At 42.7% G+C, this 12425-nt stretch overlaps 2 protein-coding genes, 4 non-coding genes and 1 pseudogene across 6 annotated transcripts; 2 read left to right on the plus strand and 5 right to left on the minus strand.

Moving 5' to 3' along the window:
- Window positions 1–373: 373 nt before the first annotated feature.
- Window positions 374–446, minus strand: trnav-uac (transfer RNA valine (anticodon UAC)). The gene has a single exon. It is a non-coding gene; the product is annotated as a tRNA-Val (tRNA).
- Window positions 447–709: 263 nt separating this feature from the next.
- On the minus strand, window positions 710–782 carry trnav-cac (transfer RNA valine (anticodon CAC)). Its single transcript has one exon. It is a non-coding gene; the product is annotated as a tRNA-Val (tRNA).
- A 123-nt stretch (window positions 783–905) lies between these two features.
- On the minus strand, window positions 906–978 carry trnav-aac (transfer RNA valine (anticodon AAC)). The gene has a single exon. It is a non-coding gene; the product is annotated as a tRNA-Val (tRNA).
- Window positions 979–1142: 164 nt separating this feature from the next.
- trnar-ccu (transfer RNA arginine (anticodon CCU)) lies at window positions 1143–1215 on the minus strand. Its single transcript has one exon. It is a non-coding gene; the product is annotated as a tRNA-Arg (tRNA).
- A 475-nt stretch (window positions 1216–1690) lies between these two features.
- LOC127519462 (uncharacterized) lies at window positions 1691–1812 on the plus strand (annotated as a pseudogene).
- Window positions 1813–2207: 395 nt separating this feature from the next.
- LOC127518911 (uncharacterized) lies at window positions 2208–5161 on the minus strand. Its single transcript, XM_051906141.1, has 2 exons — window positions 4856–5161; window positions 2208–3173 (listed from the first exon to the last, which is right to left on the minus strand). Exons 1-2 carry the CDS (start codon window positions 5101–5103, stop codon window positions 2597–2599), a joined length of 825 nt encoding a protein of 274 aa, XP_051762101.1. The 5' UTR covers window positions 5104–5161; the 3' UTR covers window positions 2208–2596.
- A 4590-nt stretch (window positions 5162–9751) lies between these two features.
- LOC127519376 (uncharacterized) lies at window positions 9752–11425 on the plus strand. The gene is made up of 3 exons (XM_051907022.1): window positions 9752–10748; window positions 10892–10963; window positions 11071–11425. The coding sequence occupies exons 1-3, from the start codon at window positions 10061–10063 to the stop codon at window positions 11139–11141; spliced, it is 831 nt and encodes a 276-aa protein (XP_051762982.1). The 5' UTR covers window positions 9752–10060; the 3' UTR covers window positions 11142–11425.
- Window positions 11426–12425: the final 1000 nt, after the last annotated feature.

Raw genomic sequence — 12425 nt, forward strand, 5'->3', positions numbered from 1 at the left:
AATGTACTTCACCATAGTATTCCATGTGATGTTATGTCAGGATGTAGGATCAGCAGATCTTAAACAGATTCTTAAATTTGTAATCCCACACGTGCGAGGTGAACGTGATAACCACTACACTACGGAAACCTGTCTTGTGGACAAAGAGAGAAATCTTCTGGTGTACGCTTCATAAAAGGCTTATAAGGAAAAGAGTGCTAAGAGTGACAGTCAATGTAAATTCCACAAACAGGACAGAGCTCCTTCGGCATGGCAGTCTGCCTAGAGCTCCTTAGTACGATTGCCTTCACCTAGCTCAAAAGTAGGAACTTTGCAGCGTGGACATCCTCTTACTGGAGAGCCAGTTCGGCATGTATATTACAAAAGCCTCACCTGTTTCCGCCCAGTTTCGAACTGGGGACCTTTCGCGTGTAAAGCGAACGTGATAACCGCTACACCACGGAAACGCGGGGACTAAGGCATTCCGATCGTTTTTAGCGCACGCTTGTTGACGACGACTGAAACGGCAGACTGCGCAGTGCTCTTAAAATGGCAAAAAGCTGCTACTTTTAGTAGCAAACCAACTGTTTGCCATTACAGGAAACCTCACTGGTCGCTTGTTTTATTTTTGTGCCTTTTCTTTGAAGAGTTTACACCGCAAATTGCGCAGCAGGTGTACTGATCTGCTCAAAAGAAAATCCCTTAGGAAATGTTGGCAAAAGCAACTCCCTGTTTCCGCCCAGTTTCGAACTGGGGACCTTTCGCGTGTGAGGCGAACGTGATAACCACTACACTACGGAAACCTGTCACTTTCGGACGGAGACAGAAACCATTTGGCGCATGCCTCTTAAAAGGCGTAAAAGGAAGAGGAGCTAATTCCTACTGGTGTTGCAAACAGTTTATATTTTCGGTCAAAAGCTAACCGCTGTTTCTGCTCGGTTTCGAACCGAGGACCTTTCGCGTGTTAGGCGAACGTGATGACCACTACACTACAGAAACCTCTCACAATAGCTATGCTTTCAGAATAGCGTTTTGGTAGCCTTACTTTGAGTAGGAACACGACATGTATGTAAATGAAAGAGTTTTAGCAGAGGATGGTTTCGATCCATCGACCTCTGGGTTATGGGCCCAGCACGCTTCCGCTGCGCCACTCTGCTTTAAACCACCCCAGATGGGACTCGAACCCACAATCCCTGGCTTAGGAGGCCAGTGCCTTATCCATTAGGCCACTGAGGCTGTAAAAGGCCAGCACCCACCTGCCCCCATTACTTCTGCTTCAGTGACAACAATAGGCTTGGTGTTTAAAAAAGGCAAACAGAGTAAAGGTTTATGGATTCAGCACAGTGTTTTGCTAGCTTTTCTTTGAGTAGGAACAGGACATGAATATAAATAAAACCGCTTTAGTAGAGGATGGTCTCGATCCATTGACCTCTGAGTTATGGGCCCCGCACACTTCCGCTGCGCAACTCTGCTTGTTAGAGAAAAGCTCCTATTCACAGGCGTTTTCAAAATGACTTGCATTTAGGCATACATTAAATGCTCCTCTGCAACAGATGAGATCTGTTGAGAATGGTTATAGTTTAGTGTTTCGTGGACACACCATTCATCCATTAGGGCCAAAATGCTGATTGAATGGTAGTTTAAAGCTTGATACCACCCTGTCGTTCCATGTGCAGATAGGTGCACAGAAGACGTTGCGACTTTCTCTGGCGTTCTTTCGCAGAGGCAATATTGTAGCCTATGAGGTTTATCCGAGGTGCGATCATTGCTGGTTGAAAACTTTACCCAATACCCTGCTGGGATGACTTGAAATACAGTCAGCCTCTTAGGAGGCTTAATAATTGGTTGAAAAAAAGGAGTTGTGTTTTGGTTTCTTCCATGTGTTGCTTTTGTTGTAGCGGTGAAAGCCCGAGTCTGGTGAAGGTCTCCCTCAGAGCATTTTTGGAGTGTCTTTGTTTTCTTAATGGTCGTATTCTAGCACCAGCTGGCTTGTTGTAATGATCCTGATCTCAACAATGGTTTCAGACATGAACACAAGCTTTTTCTGCAGCTATTATTAAAACGTGATTCAAGGAAAGAAAAAAAAACTGAACGCTCATGAACACAAAGGATTTAAGTAAAGGGTTTGATTGATTTTTGACTATACAATTTATAATAAAAACTTTAAAAAATAAAATACTGATCTGACCAACACCACACACTCTTGCCAGGACTTGCACCTGGAATCTTCCACCCAAAGGATGGATGTGTTACTATTGCACCACAAGAGTTGTCTTTTTTTTTCTTTTTTTTTTTTTACAAACGCTGCAAATTAAGCACTGCAAACACAGCAACTAAAAACATAAATGTTCACAGCACAACACACAGCACAGCAAACAATTAAAAACTGAAATATATACAACTATAAAAAATAACTAAATAAAAACCTAACTATATACATAACTACTATATACACCAATTAAAACAAATCAAAGAGCTCCCTGTACAATCTCCTTCCACTGTGCAACAGAGAGGCCTGAGGCTGGGCAATACCACCGACCCTTCAGCTGAGTGTGGCCAGTTGTCTTGTTTTCTGACAGCCCACAGTGTTTGCAGATATAGTGGTATATATCCTTTGCTAGGCGTTTCCATGGTGGTTCCCCTCTAGCTGCTCGTTCCTCATCCTCTTGGGCAGCTTTCTGCCTTCTCCAGGTGCGCTGCCTGGGCTGATTAGAGGACAAGTTTGTGGTGGCAGGTTACTGGGGAACTGGAGAGGCGGCTGGGGTGGCGGCTGGAACTGGGGAGGCGGCTGTGGAGGCAGCTGGAACTGGGGAGGGGGCATACACTGGGAAGGGGGCATACACTGGGAAGAATGAGGCACTGGTAGACCTGGTGTGTAGCTGGGAAAGGGTGGGTAGGACCCAAAAGGGGAGAATGCAAAGTGTGGTGCTGGTGGGTATATGGGAAATGCAGAGTAAGATCCAGGAGGAGGGGTGGGCAGTGGGCACCTGTTGGAGATGCGTTTGCGAATGAAGGCCTCTCCCTCCTGATTTTCTGGCTCCTTGAATTCCATGGCCTCATGCCCATGCTGTGCAGGAGCAGCTGGAAGTTCACGCACTTCAGGAAGAGGCTCCTTTGCCAAATATAATTGTTTAGGCAGTGCAGTACCCTGCAGCAGCATGTCTCTGTCCACACGTTTCTGTCTTCTTAGTAGCCTGCAAGAGAAACATTGTTCAAGCAATTTATTAAAATTGGTTTTGAATTTACTGCCCTAAATTATTGGAATGTGCTACAGAAATTATTAAAATTTGAGACAAATATTTCAGTATGTGCATTTAAAAAATTCCTAGTGAGTGCTTTTATTACAACACTCAATAAAACACATTTCGCACTGTGATGCACTTGTGTTGCAAAATGGTAAAAGCACCAAAAGTTAAGCACAACTACAACACAGTTGTCATCCTTTACACAACGACTCACAATTGTTCACACTTGTTTCTAATGATGTGAAACCAACTGTATGAAATACAGGCCAGTTCAGAATGCACAGGTGGCACAGGTGCTGAATGATGATACCAACAATAGATGGAAACAATAATAATTGATGATCTTTACAACGGAAGTGAATTGACACTGAATTGACTTCAGCTGAACAATGACACTATTTTCTTTTAGAGATGCTGTATTACTGATCATCATGTACCTGTTATCAATGTAAAGCTGCTTTGAAACAATCTGTATTGTAATAAAGTGCAATAGAAATAAAGGTGACTTGACTTGACTCAGGCTGGACCCAACATGAAGACGTGATGCTGAAGTAGAATGAATCTCTCACTGACTTTGATTTTGCAGTTTTTTTCTTCTTTTTTTTTTGTGTGTGTGTACTATAACATGTTTTTCATTTAGAGCTTTCTTGACCTTTAAGGCTTTTGCATTCAGACTACTGTATTTTTACAGCATGCAAGTGCTGAATATACAGTCATTCAATACTATATAACAGTGTTTCTCAACCAGGGGTCTGTGGACCCCTAGTGGTCCTTGACGTAATGCCAGGGGGTCCTTATAAAATGTCTGAATATGAATATTTGTATATTTTGACATTTGACATGTTCCCATAAAAGAAGAATATAATATATACATGTATATGTATAATATAACTGACGATATGACTGAATATTGGACAAGTCAACTAACGTGGTATTAAATTATACTTGATTGCATATAGTCATCACAAAGACATTAATGATCCCATTGAGCCAATATTATTATTATTATTATTATTATTATATTATTATTATTCTGGGGTCCTTGAGGACGGTTCTAAATATGATGGGGGTCCATTACTCAAAAAAGGTTGAGATTCACTGCTATATAATATTCAATATAATACTGTACTTGCAGTACATACAGTATACAATATATTCACCTTACTTAGTTGTGTTTTCTATACTTTTATGTAATTGCAAATTTGTTTACTGTGATACAATATACTTTTTTTTTCTGTAACTACATGCTCTGGATGTTGTGTTCTCCATTTTGTTGATTTAGTGTCTAATGAATGATCTTGAGTACAGGTGAAAGTGTTTTGAAGCAATTGTTTGATTTTGCCATAAGAGTCAGAGGTTTTGTGAATTTAGTTTGAACATTTGGATTTATGTTTAATGTTTTGGGAAAATGAGTGATGGTTTCAAGAAATGTGTTTTAGCAATTCAGAAAAACTGTAATGACTTAAAAAAATGTCTGGTTAAATAAAGGTTAAATAAACTAAACTAAAACTAAAGCCCATTGTCTTTACTTAGTATAATTTTTAAAAGAAACATTTACAGGAAGGTTTTATAAGTACAATCTTGATATACTATTGTGATTGTATAAAAGTATTGCACAAAAGAAGACTCACCACGAGGAGACAGTAGTGGTATTTATCGGGACCAGAACCAGGTTAGTCTGTCCTAGAACTGCTCTGCTGTCCTCCAGCAGCTGTTTTAAGTGGCTGTATACCATCACAATAGATTGTGGAATTGGCAGAGTTTTTCCTCTTGTGTCCTTGGGCCTGTTCCGTGCTTGCTTAAACTTAAAGTGCTTAAAGCCGTAGGCAAACACATTCACTGACCCTGTGGACTTCAGGGTCCTGAGCCGCCTGCCCATGAGTCATGAACAGTCTATGGAAAAGAAGGATGATATAATCTGGACTGTATAGTGGGTTATAAACTAGTGAAGATCCAAATAGTCAAATTACCTCTCTGCTGCCTGCTGTCCTGGAGCAGAGCCACTCCGCTTCCTGGATGCTCTCCATGGTCCTGGCAAAGTCTTCTTCTTTACCCTCTGGCTATATTTTGATGGCACCTTGTCCATGGCATGCAGAGCCATGTACAGCTGGACTATGTTGGCCTCCTCTTGTGATGACAAGGCAGTGATTGTTCGGTTTAGGCCAACCAGGTAGGCTGCCAGGGCATCAACTGCCTCCCAGCCCAAGACACCTCTAGAATCACACTGAGAAAAAAAGTCAGCCACAGTCCAATAAATATATATGGTGTTGTAGTAAAAATTTTAACTTTACAAATGGTTGACAATAAGTGTTTCGCACTTCACCAGATACATTTTTTTAAAAGTAAAAGATAGTACAGGATAGCAACATTACCTGGCCGGATGTGCTAGGACTCGCAGTGTCATCCTCCTCTTCCTCACTGACCTCCTCATCAGGGGATTTGGGTCCAGTGTCACCCACCTGACTGGTCACCTGGGCCTCCACGGCAGCTACTGAAGGGTCAGAGTCACCAGCCCTAAGATCAGCTGCATGGCACACAGTCGTGTCAAAACCATTGTCATCTTCGGGCTCCTCTGAGGGGACTTCAGGCATGTCACTGTGGTCACCAATGTCACCAATCAACTGGTCGCCTCTATTAGACTGGGCCAACAAGTACTCCACTGCAATACGCTCCTCTGCAATAATTTTTAACACATTGTTAATGGGGAGAGGACACACACACACAAACACAGGAGAGAGAGAGGAATACTCCAATGCTCAGCATTTCCCTGAGAGATATCTTACCAGTGGGTTTTCCTGGAGGGGTGAATTCTGGCATCAAAGCACAACCAAGGACCCGTTGGCTCATGTTGTTAAGATGAGACATTAAGCAGACATCAAATGTCCTGACGGTTGAGGCCCCCACCACAGATACAGCTTCTTTTGCCCGGCTCATGTTCCACCTCGAGGCCCCCTCTAACATGTACATTTGTGTGTGCATGGCATTGCATCTCCATCCTAAGAATGAAAATGTACAGACTCAGTCAGCAATTATTTCAAACATCTATAATGTTGAAACAATAGCAATCTTTACAACTTAAAAATCTACAGAACATTATGCAATTTAACATTCAGAATTTACCAGGAATGAAGGCACACTGGTGGCGGTGAAAACTCTCCAGAGAGGATGACCCCCTGCCACACCTAAGCACATTTAGGACTTTGCCACCCTTCTGGAGTGTCCCCGTCTTTGTATACAAGTCTACATGTGGAGGGTCCTGGATGCACTCGAGGTGTTTTTGCTGCATCTCCCAAACATGGCGCATGCTGTCAGGGTTAACCAGGCGAAGCCCTGTAGTGTCGGTTAGCTCCCACACTGATTCCAGCAGCCCTGAAATCATGGCCCGGATCTCCTCAGCCCCGCGCGTCCGCCGCCTACAGTGCTTTGCCAGTTCACCTGGGCTGATGCTGGCCATGAGCTGTGCCTCAGTGGGAGCCTGTCCACCATGTCTGTTTTTCCACTCCCCTCTCTTGGCTGCCTTAAGTTCTTTCACATCCTCCTGATCCCACTCAAAGAAACAGGAGGAAAGTTTAGAACAAAAGGTACCATAGAGAGGGTGGCGCTCTGTAGTAAGGCCGCAGTTGAATCTTCTCATAAAATGGAAGATATCTAGCCTTACGATACACTTCCATGGCCGAAAAAGTTTTAGCACCGCAGGTGCACCTGTGGATAGGGAAAATAAATAATCAAAAAGCATGCATTTGATTTAATTTCAACATACTTTTCAGTCATTATAATTAATTACAATTACATTACATTGATGGTAATAATAATACTAATTACCACCAATAGGGAAAGGGGATTTTTTTTACACCACTATTAACTTTTGTAAAATATATTGCAATGCACATTTGTGACCCTGGACCACAAAACCAATCATAAGTCACACAGGAATATTTGTAGAAATAGCCAACAATACATTGTATGGGTCAAAATTATTGATTTTTTTTAATGCCAAAAATCATTAGGATATTAAGTAAAGATCATGTTCCATGAGGATATTTTGTAAATTTCCTAACATAAATATATAAAACATTTATTTTTGTGAGTGGATATGCATTGCTAAGGACTTCATTTAGGCAACTTTAAAGGCGATTTTCTCAATATTTTTATTTTTTTGCACCCTCAGAGTCCAGATTTTCAAATAGTTATATCTGGGCCAAATATTGTCCTATCCTAACAAACCATACATCAAATGGAAAGATTACTTACTCAGAATAAGCTTGCCTTTCAGATGATGTCTACATCTTAATTTAAAAAACTGACCATTAAGACTTGGTTTTGTGGTCCAAGGTCTTTATCCACATTTGATAAAGTTAGTAATCTGAAAATCCCACCTGACTGACTGCAGCAATCCCGGTCAACATAGATGACCTCCGGCTCTGGCTCGCCAGCATTCTGGTAGCGTCTGACGATGCCCTGGCACAGCTCCTCCAGTCCCGCACCTTCAGCTGTTGTCAAAACACTGTTCAGAACCTGGCCGAGCTCATTGCCAATGTTGGTCATCCATGCAGCCGTGTCCCCAATGCCACCAGCCAGCTTTTTGGTGATCTGAAAAACAAGCATAAGAAAACATAAAGACATTATGAGACTTAATTATACATTTTCTTCTTTTTGTTACGGTCCATTACAGCATATATAACACAAATGCACACTTTTGTATCATTATGATGAAATTATATCTATTCCAATTACTTAACATGGATGGCTGAAAATAAAACTCATGCTCAATCCTTCATGTACTGTACCTTCTTAGTAGAATCCATCTTTAGGATTCAGCCATAGGTGGAGGTAATCACCCCCTTCATCTCGTCCACATGGCTGAGGATGTCGTTGGAGTGGACAGTCTCAAACCACTGGGCGAGTGGAAGCGGCCTGAAGGGTGCAGGTGCAGAAAAGGAAGGTGCCGTTGCAGATTGGACCAGGGCAACCTTTCTAAAATTATGCTCACAGTCAGAGAGGTACTGGATGGTCTGTCGTGCCCACTCCTCACTGTGGACTTCCTCTACTGCTGACTGGAGGTAGGAGGAACTGTTGCCGCTGGTCCTTGGCCTGAGAAAGGTTACACATGCCCTGTCCAGGGCTAGCTGAGTGGTCAGCACTGCTGGAAACAGTGTCCTGTGTGCCACATCCAGTTGTAAAAGGATGTCCTGGCTCCATGGGCATACTGGCAACCTGCATACACTGCAGCGTGGATAGTCTCCACCCACCAGGTAGTAGCGGCTATCAATGTTGATCACCTCCCTGACCTTCAGGTAGATCCCTGAATGGTGCATCTTACGGCCACACTGTGGACATTTAAGAGGAATGCCCCACATCCTCATTGGTGCCCACAAGAACATCCTCTGTCAGAAGTACCACCCGGGCTCAGGAGGAGACGGCTTGGGCTGCATCGGTGGATAAAACCAGTTCTCCTGGATCTTCTGCCTCAGCTGTCCTGTGGGCTCATAGAGGCACTTGGCAATCCACACCCAATCTGCTGGCTGGAGGACTCTCTTGAACTGACTGGGAAGAAAGCTTTCCCAATCAGTAACAGCCTGAGGCAGAGGTGGTGTGGGCAGTGAGGGTGCTGGATGTGAGGATGGAGTGGGCTGCAGGGACGGAGTGGGCCGTGGTGGTGAGGGCTGTGGAGCTGGAGATTGGCGTGGGGATGGAGATGGCCGCGGGGATGGAGTGGGCCGTGGTGGTGGTGGTGAGGGCTGTAGAACTGGAGAGTGGTGTGGGGATGGAGTGGGCCGCAGGAACGGAGTGGGCATGGGGATGGAGTAGGCTGTGGTGGTGGTGAGGGCTGTAGAGCTGGAGAGTGGCGTGGGGATGGAGTGAGCAGTGGTGGTGGTGGTGGTGAGGGCTGTAGAGGCGTGGGGATGGAGTGGGCTGCGGGGATGGAGACACTGATGCTGGCAGTGGAGACGGCAAGTGCTGCGGAGGTGGCGCCAGCTGTGGAGATGGTGTGGGACTTTTTGAAGGGCTGACATGTGGAGCCAACAGGGCCCCATAATGGTTGGACTCAATGTGTTGAAGGAGTCCAACAGCACCCTGGCCCCACAGGTGTCACACCTCTCTTCAGCATGGTGGTCAGAGAGGTGCTCGGAGACTGCTAGCAACGCTCACATGAAAAAATACTATAGTAATTTATAGTAAATACTATAGTGTTTTGAACCATACTAGTACTGTATATATTATAGTATTAATACTTTGTTAATGAATGCTATAGCATACTGTAGTATTAACTACAGTGAACTGATAAACTGTAAAGAATACTGTAGTATACTTTATTTTTGTTTTTTTACCACAGTAAACTGTAGTGTATTGTAGTACTATATACCCTATAGCTGTAGAAAACTTAGTACAGTATTGGGTAAAGTAATTTGTTTACTATAGTTGTTATATTACCACAGCAACTACAGAATTACCACAAATTAAGTCAAGTACTTTACTATATTATGGTTCAAAAATACTATAGTATTTACTATCAATTACTATAGTATTTTTTTTTTTTTTCAGATACTGTCTTACTGTCTGACCAATTATACATTCCACTGACCAAAATAGCTTGACTACCAAGCTATATATACCATCTCAGACTCAACCATGAATTAAAAGTAATTAAGAATTAAGCTTTTAGCAGGACTATGGTATTACCATTATAGTAGGCTTTCAGAGAGTTAATTGAAGTCTGTCTACAATGACACAGGAAGTGTCCTCATAAACAATGTATACAAGAACACACACACAAACAAAAACAAAAATGTGTATGTGCAGACAGATCTTGTGGACAGATCTTGTGGTAGATCAAGATGCAAAAGAAAGTGCTGTTTTTCCCAGGGAGAATCTGTGTTGTGTTCCGCAAGGGACCACTCGGATTTCTCCTCCAGGAGCCGTCTAAAGAAGCCAGACGGATTAAGGATGACCCCACTCTGCAGGACAAGTCTGCGCCCATGAGGGAGGACATTGTGCGGCAGAATGCTCTGACTGTGGTCCGTCAGAGAGGAGGGGATGTCTCTGACAGGACGGAGGTCCTGGGAGACTACATCCTGCAGTTTGGAAAGTATAAAGGGAAGCCCTTCAGGTGGCTTTTAGAGAATGATGTAGGGTACACTATGTATCTCATCAAGAACCTTCAGAAGGAGGAGGCATCAGGCATCCCTATGGCCGAAGGGCATAGCAAGGACAGCCTTCTGTCATTTGTTAATTATGCTCTTAGCTTTGAAGAGATCCAGTCTCTTCTCACCTATGAGGCCAGTGGAGTGGGTGTTGTGGCAGCCTCATCGGAAGATGACCAGCTGGTTGGCTTTGGTTCCCGGGCCAAGAGCACCTGGAAGGAGATATGGGATAGTAGAGCTGATGGCTACGCAGACTTCATCATAAGGAAGAGCTGCGTCCCAGGGACACGCATGTACAAGCTGCAGCAGTACCTGCGGAAGAGGCAGCAATCTGCCACTGCTTCCACACCTATTGCCTCAAGGGCCCCAGCTAAACCCCTGGGTAAGTTATCCTATTAATATTTTCATTAAAATGTTTTTAAAGATTAAAATGACCATTTATGTATGACCAGAAATAATATTTTAAATATTTCCTGCTTTTGATTCATCCTAAATTGTGCAAACAATTTCTGGTCTGTGTCACAGTGATGGATGACGATGAAGAACTGGAGAAGGCGATGTTGAGCATCTCACCCTCTAAGCTACAAGTGCAGAGCTGTAAGTACACTGTTATTACACTGTCCAAATGTCAGAATTGACGATGACCTATGGTCTATTTTGTATCTGCTGTCTCCCCATTTACATCTCTGTTTGTGTGTAACCAGTTGCTGTGCCAGCAGCAGTAGCAGTTGCTGCCATACCCGGAGTGTCACCAGAAGCAAAGACAGGTTTTTGAATACGAGGTTTCAGGACTGGAGTATGATGAATTGCCCTCCAAAACTGAACCTTGACTTAAACTGTTCTATTGTTTACGTTCTGGCCATGTTCCGGTCATGTTCCTCCAACAATATGGTTGTTTGCTGGCATTATACTAACAGTCCTAAGGGACTATGAATTCCTGCCACGATGAACTGATTTCAACCACAATGAGGGTAAGAATGCATTTTTTTTCTCCATTAATGTTATTTAAAAACAACTTTTAAGTAGCATTTGGTACTAACACTTGAATGCATGCTTGTTCAAGTCATTTTGCTCCTCCTGCTTAAGATTAGTGAGTAGTGATTAGGATAGTATGTTTTTTTGGTGTGTCTGTTGGAATTAATTAAATTTTATATATATATATATATATATATATATATATATATATATATTTATATAATTTCTATGATTCCAAAGAACACAGCTTTCAGTGTGCTCATAAGGTTACTATTACAGGGATAGGTAGAGAAAAATAATACAGCAGTGTCAATAATGGCATACATTAATATTACAGGTACATAGGTTGGCACACAGTATGTAAATGTAGCATAAGTGTTTCAAAAATTATGATAAGCAGGAGAAGGAAACGTATGGCTGTTTGAGTTCCAACTAACACCAACACTTGCATATATTCTGAATTCTGAAATGACTTATGATTTTGTCTGTTATAGTTCCATCTGCAGCACTGTCCAAACCAACTGCTGAATTGCAGGCATCACCAGTTGATGGTAAAAACACTGTTCATGTAATCAAATGTTGAGTTAATTTTGGTTATATAATAATAGTAATTGGTCTATTTATGTTCGTGTAGCTCCAGCCTCTCCAGGCCTGAAGAGGAAGACACCTGTGCCCCTTCCAGCAGAGCTGACCTTCTTAGTGAAGGAGACAACAGCAGAGAGGCCTGAGTCAACTCTAGGTATGTTGCCATTTTAGTGTTGGGCCGATGCTCAATTACATATCTTCTTTAATGCATAGCATATTTAACTCGGTATCATTTTCACAAACACAACCAAAATTTATCGTATCATGATTCTAACAACCTGGGGCTCGTTTCAGAAAGGAGGTTAAGTGAAAACTCTGAGTATGTTAACCCTGAAATGAGGGAAACTCTGGGTTTTCCATTTCAGAAATGCAGGTATATCAAACCCGAGAAAGCAGGGTAAGTCAAGCTCGTTTCTGAAAGGGAATTAACTTATACTCAGTCAGTTACCATTGTAACTTACTCTGTGAACCTAACCTGGTAGGGAGCAGGTTTTCTTTG

Source organism: Ctenopharyngodon idella, chromosome 9 (genome assembly GCF_019924925.1).
Source record: "Ctenopharyngodon idella isolate HZGC_01 chromosome 9, HZGC01, whole genome shotgun sequence".
Classification (NCBI taxonomy): Eukaryota; Metazoa; Chordata; class Actinopteri; order Cypriniformes; family Xenocyprididae; genus Ctenopharyngodon; species Ctenopharyngodon idella.

Excerpts from the sequence above, each read along its gene's own strand:
- LOC127518911 (XM_051906141.1), bottom strand. The coding sequence starts at position 5,103 with ATGGGCAGGCGGCTCAGGACCCTGAAGTCCACAGGGTCAGTGAATGTG. Across the intron at positions 3,174-4,855 it reads ACCACTACTGTCTCCTCGTG|GCTACTAAGAAGACAGAAAC; the intron begins GTGAGTCTTCTT and ends TTTCTCTTGCAG.
- LOC127519376 (XM_051907022.1), top strand. The coding sequence starts at position 10,061 with ATGCAAAAGAAAGTGCTGTTTTTCCCAGGGAGAATCTGTGTTGTGTTC. Across the intron at positions 10,749-10,891 it reads GGCCCCAGCTAAACCCCTGG|TGATGGATGACGATGAAGAA; the intron begins GTAAGTTATCCT and ends TCTGTGTCACAG. Across the intron at positions 10,964-11,070 it reads TAAGCTACAAGTGCAGAGCT|TTGCTGTGCCAGCAGCAGTA; the intron begins GTAAGTACACTG and ends GTGTGTAACCAG.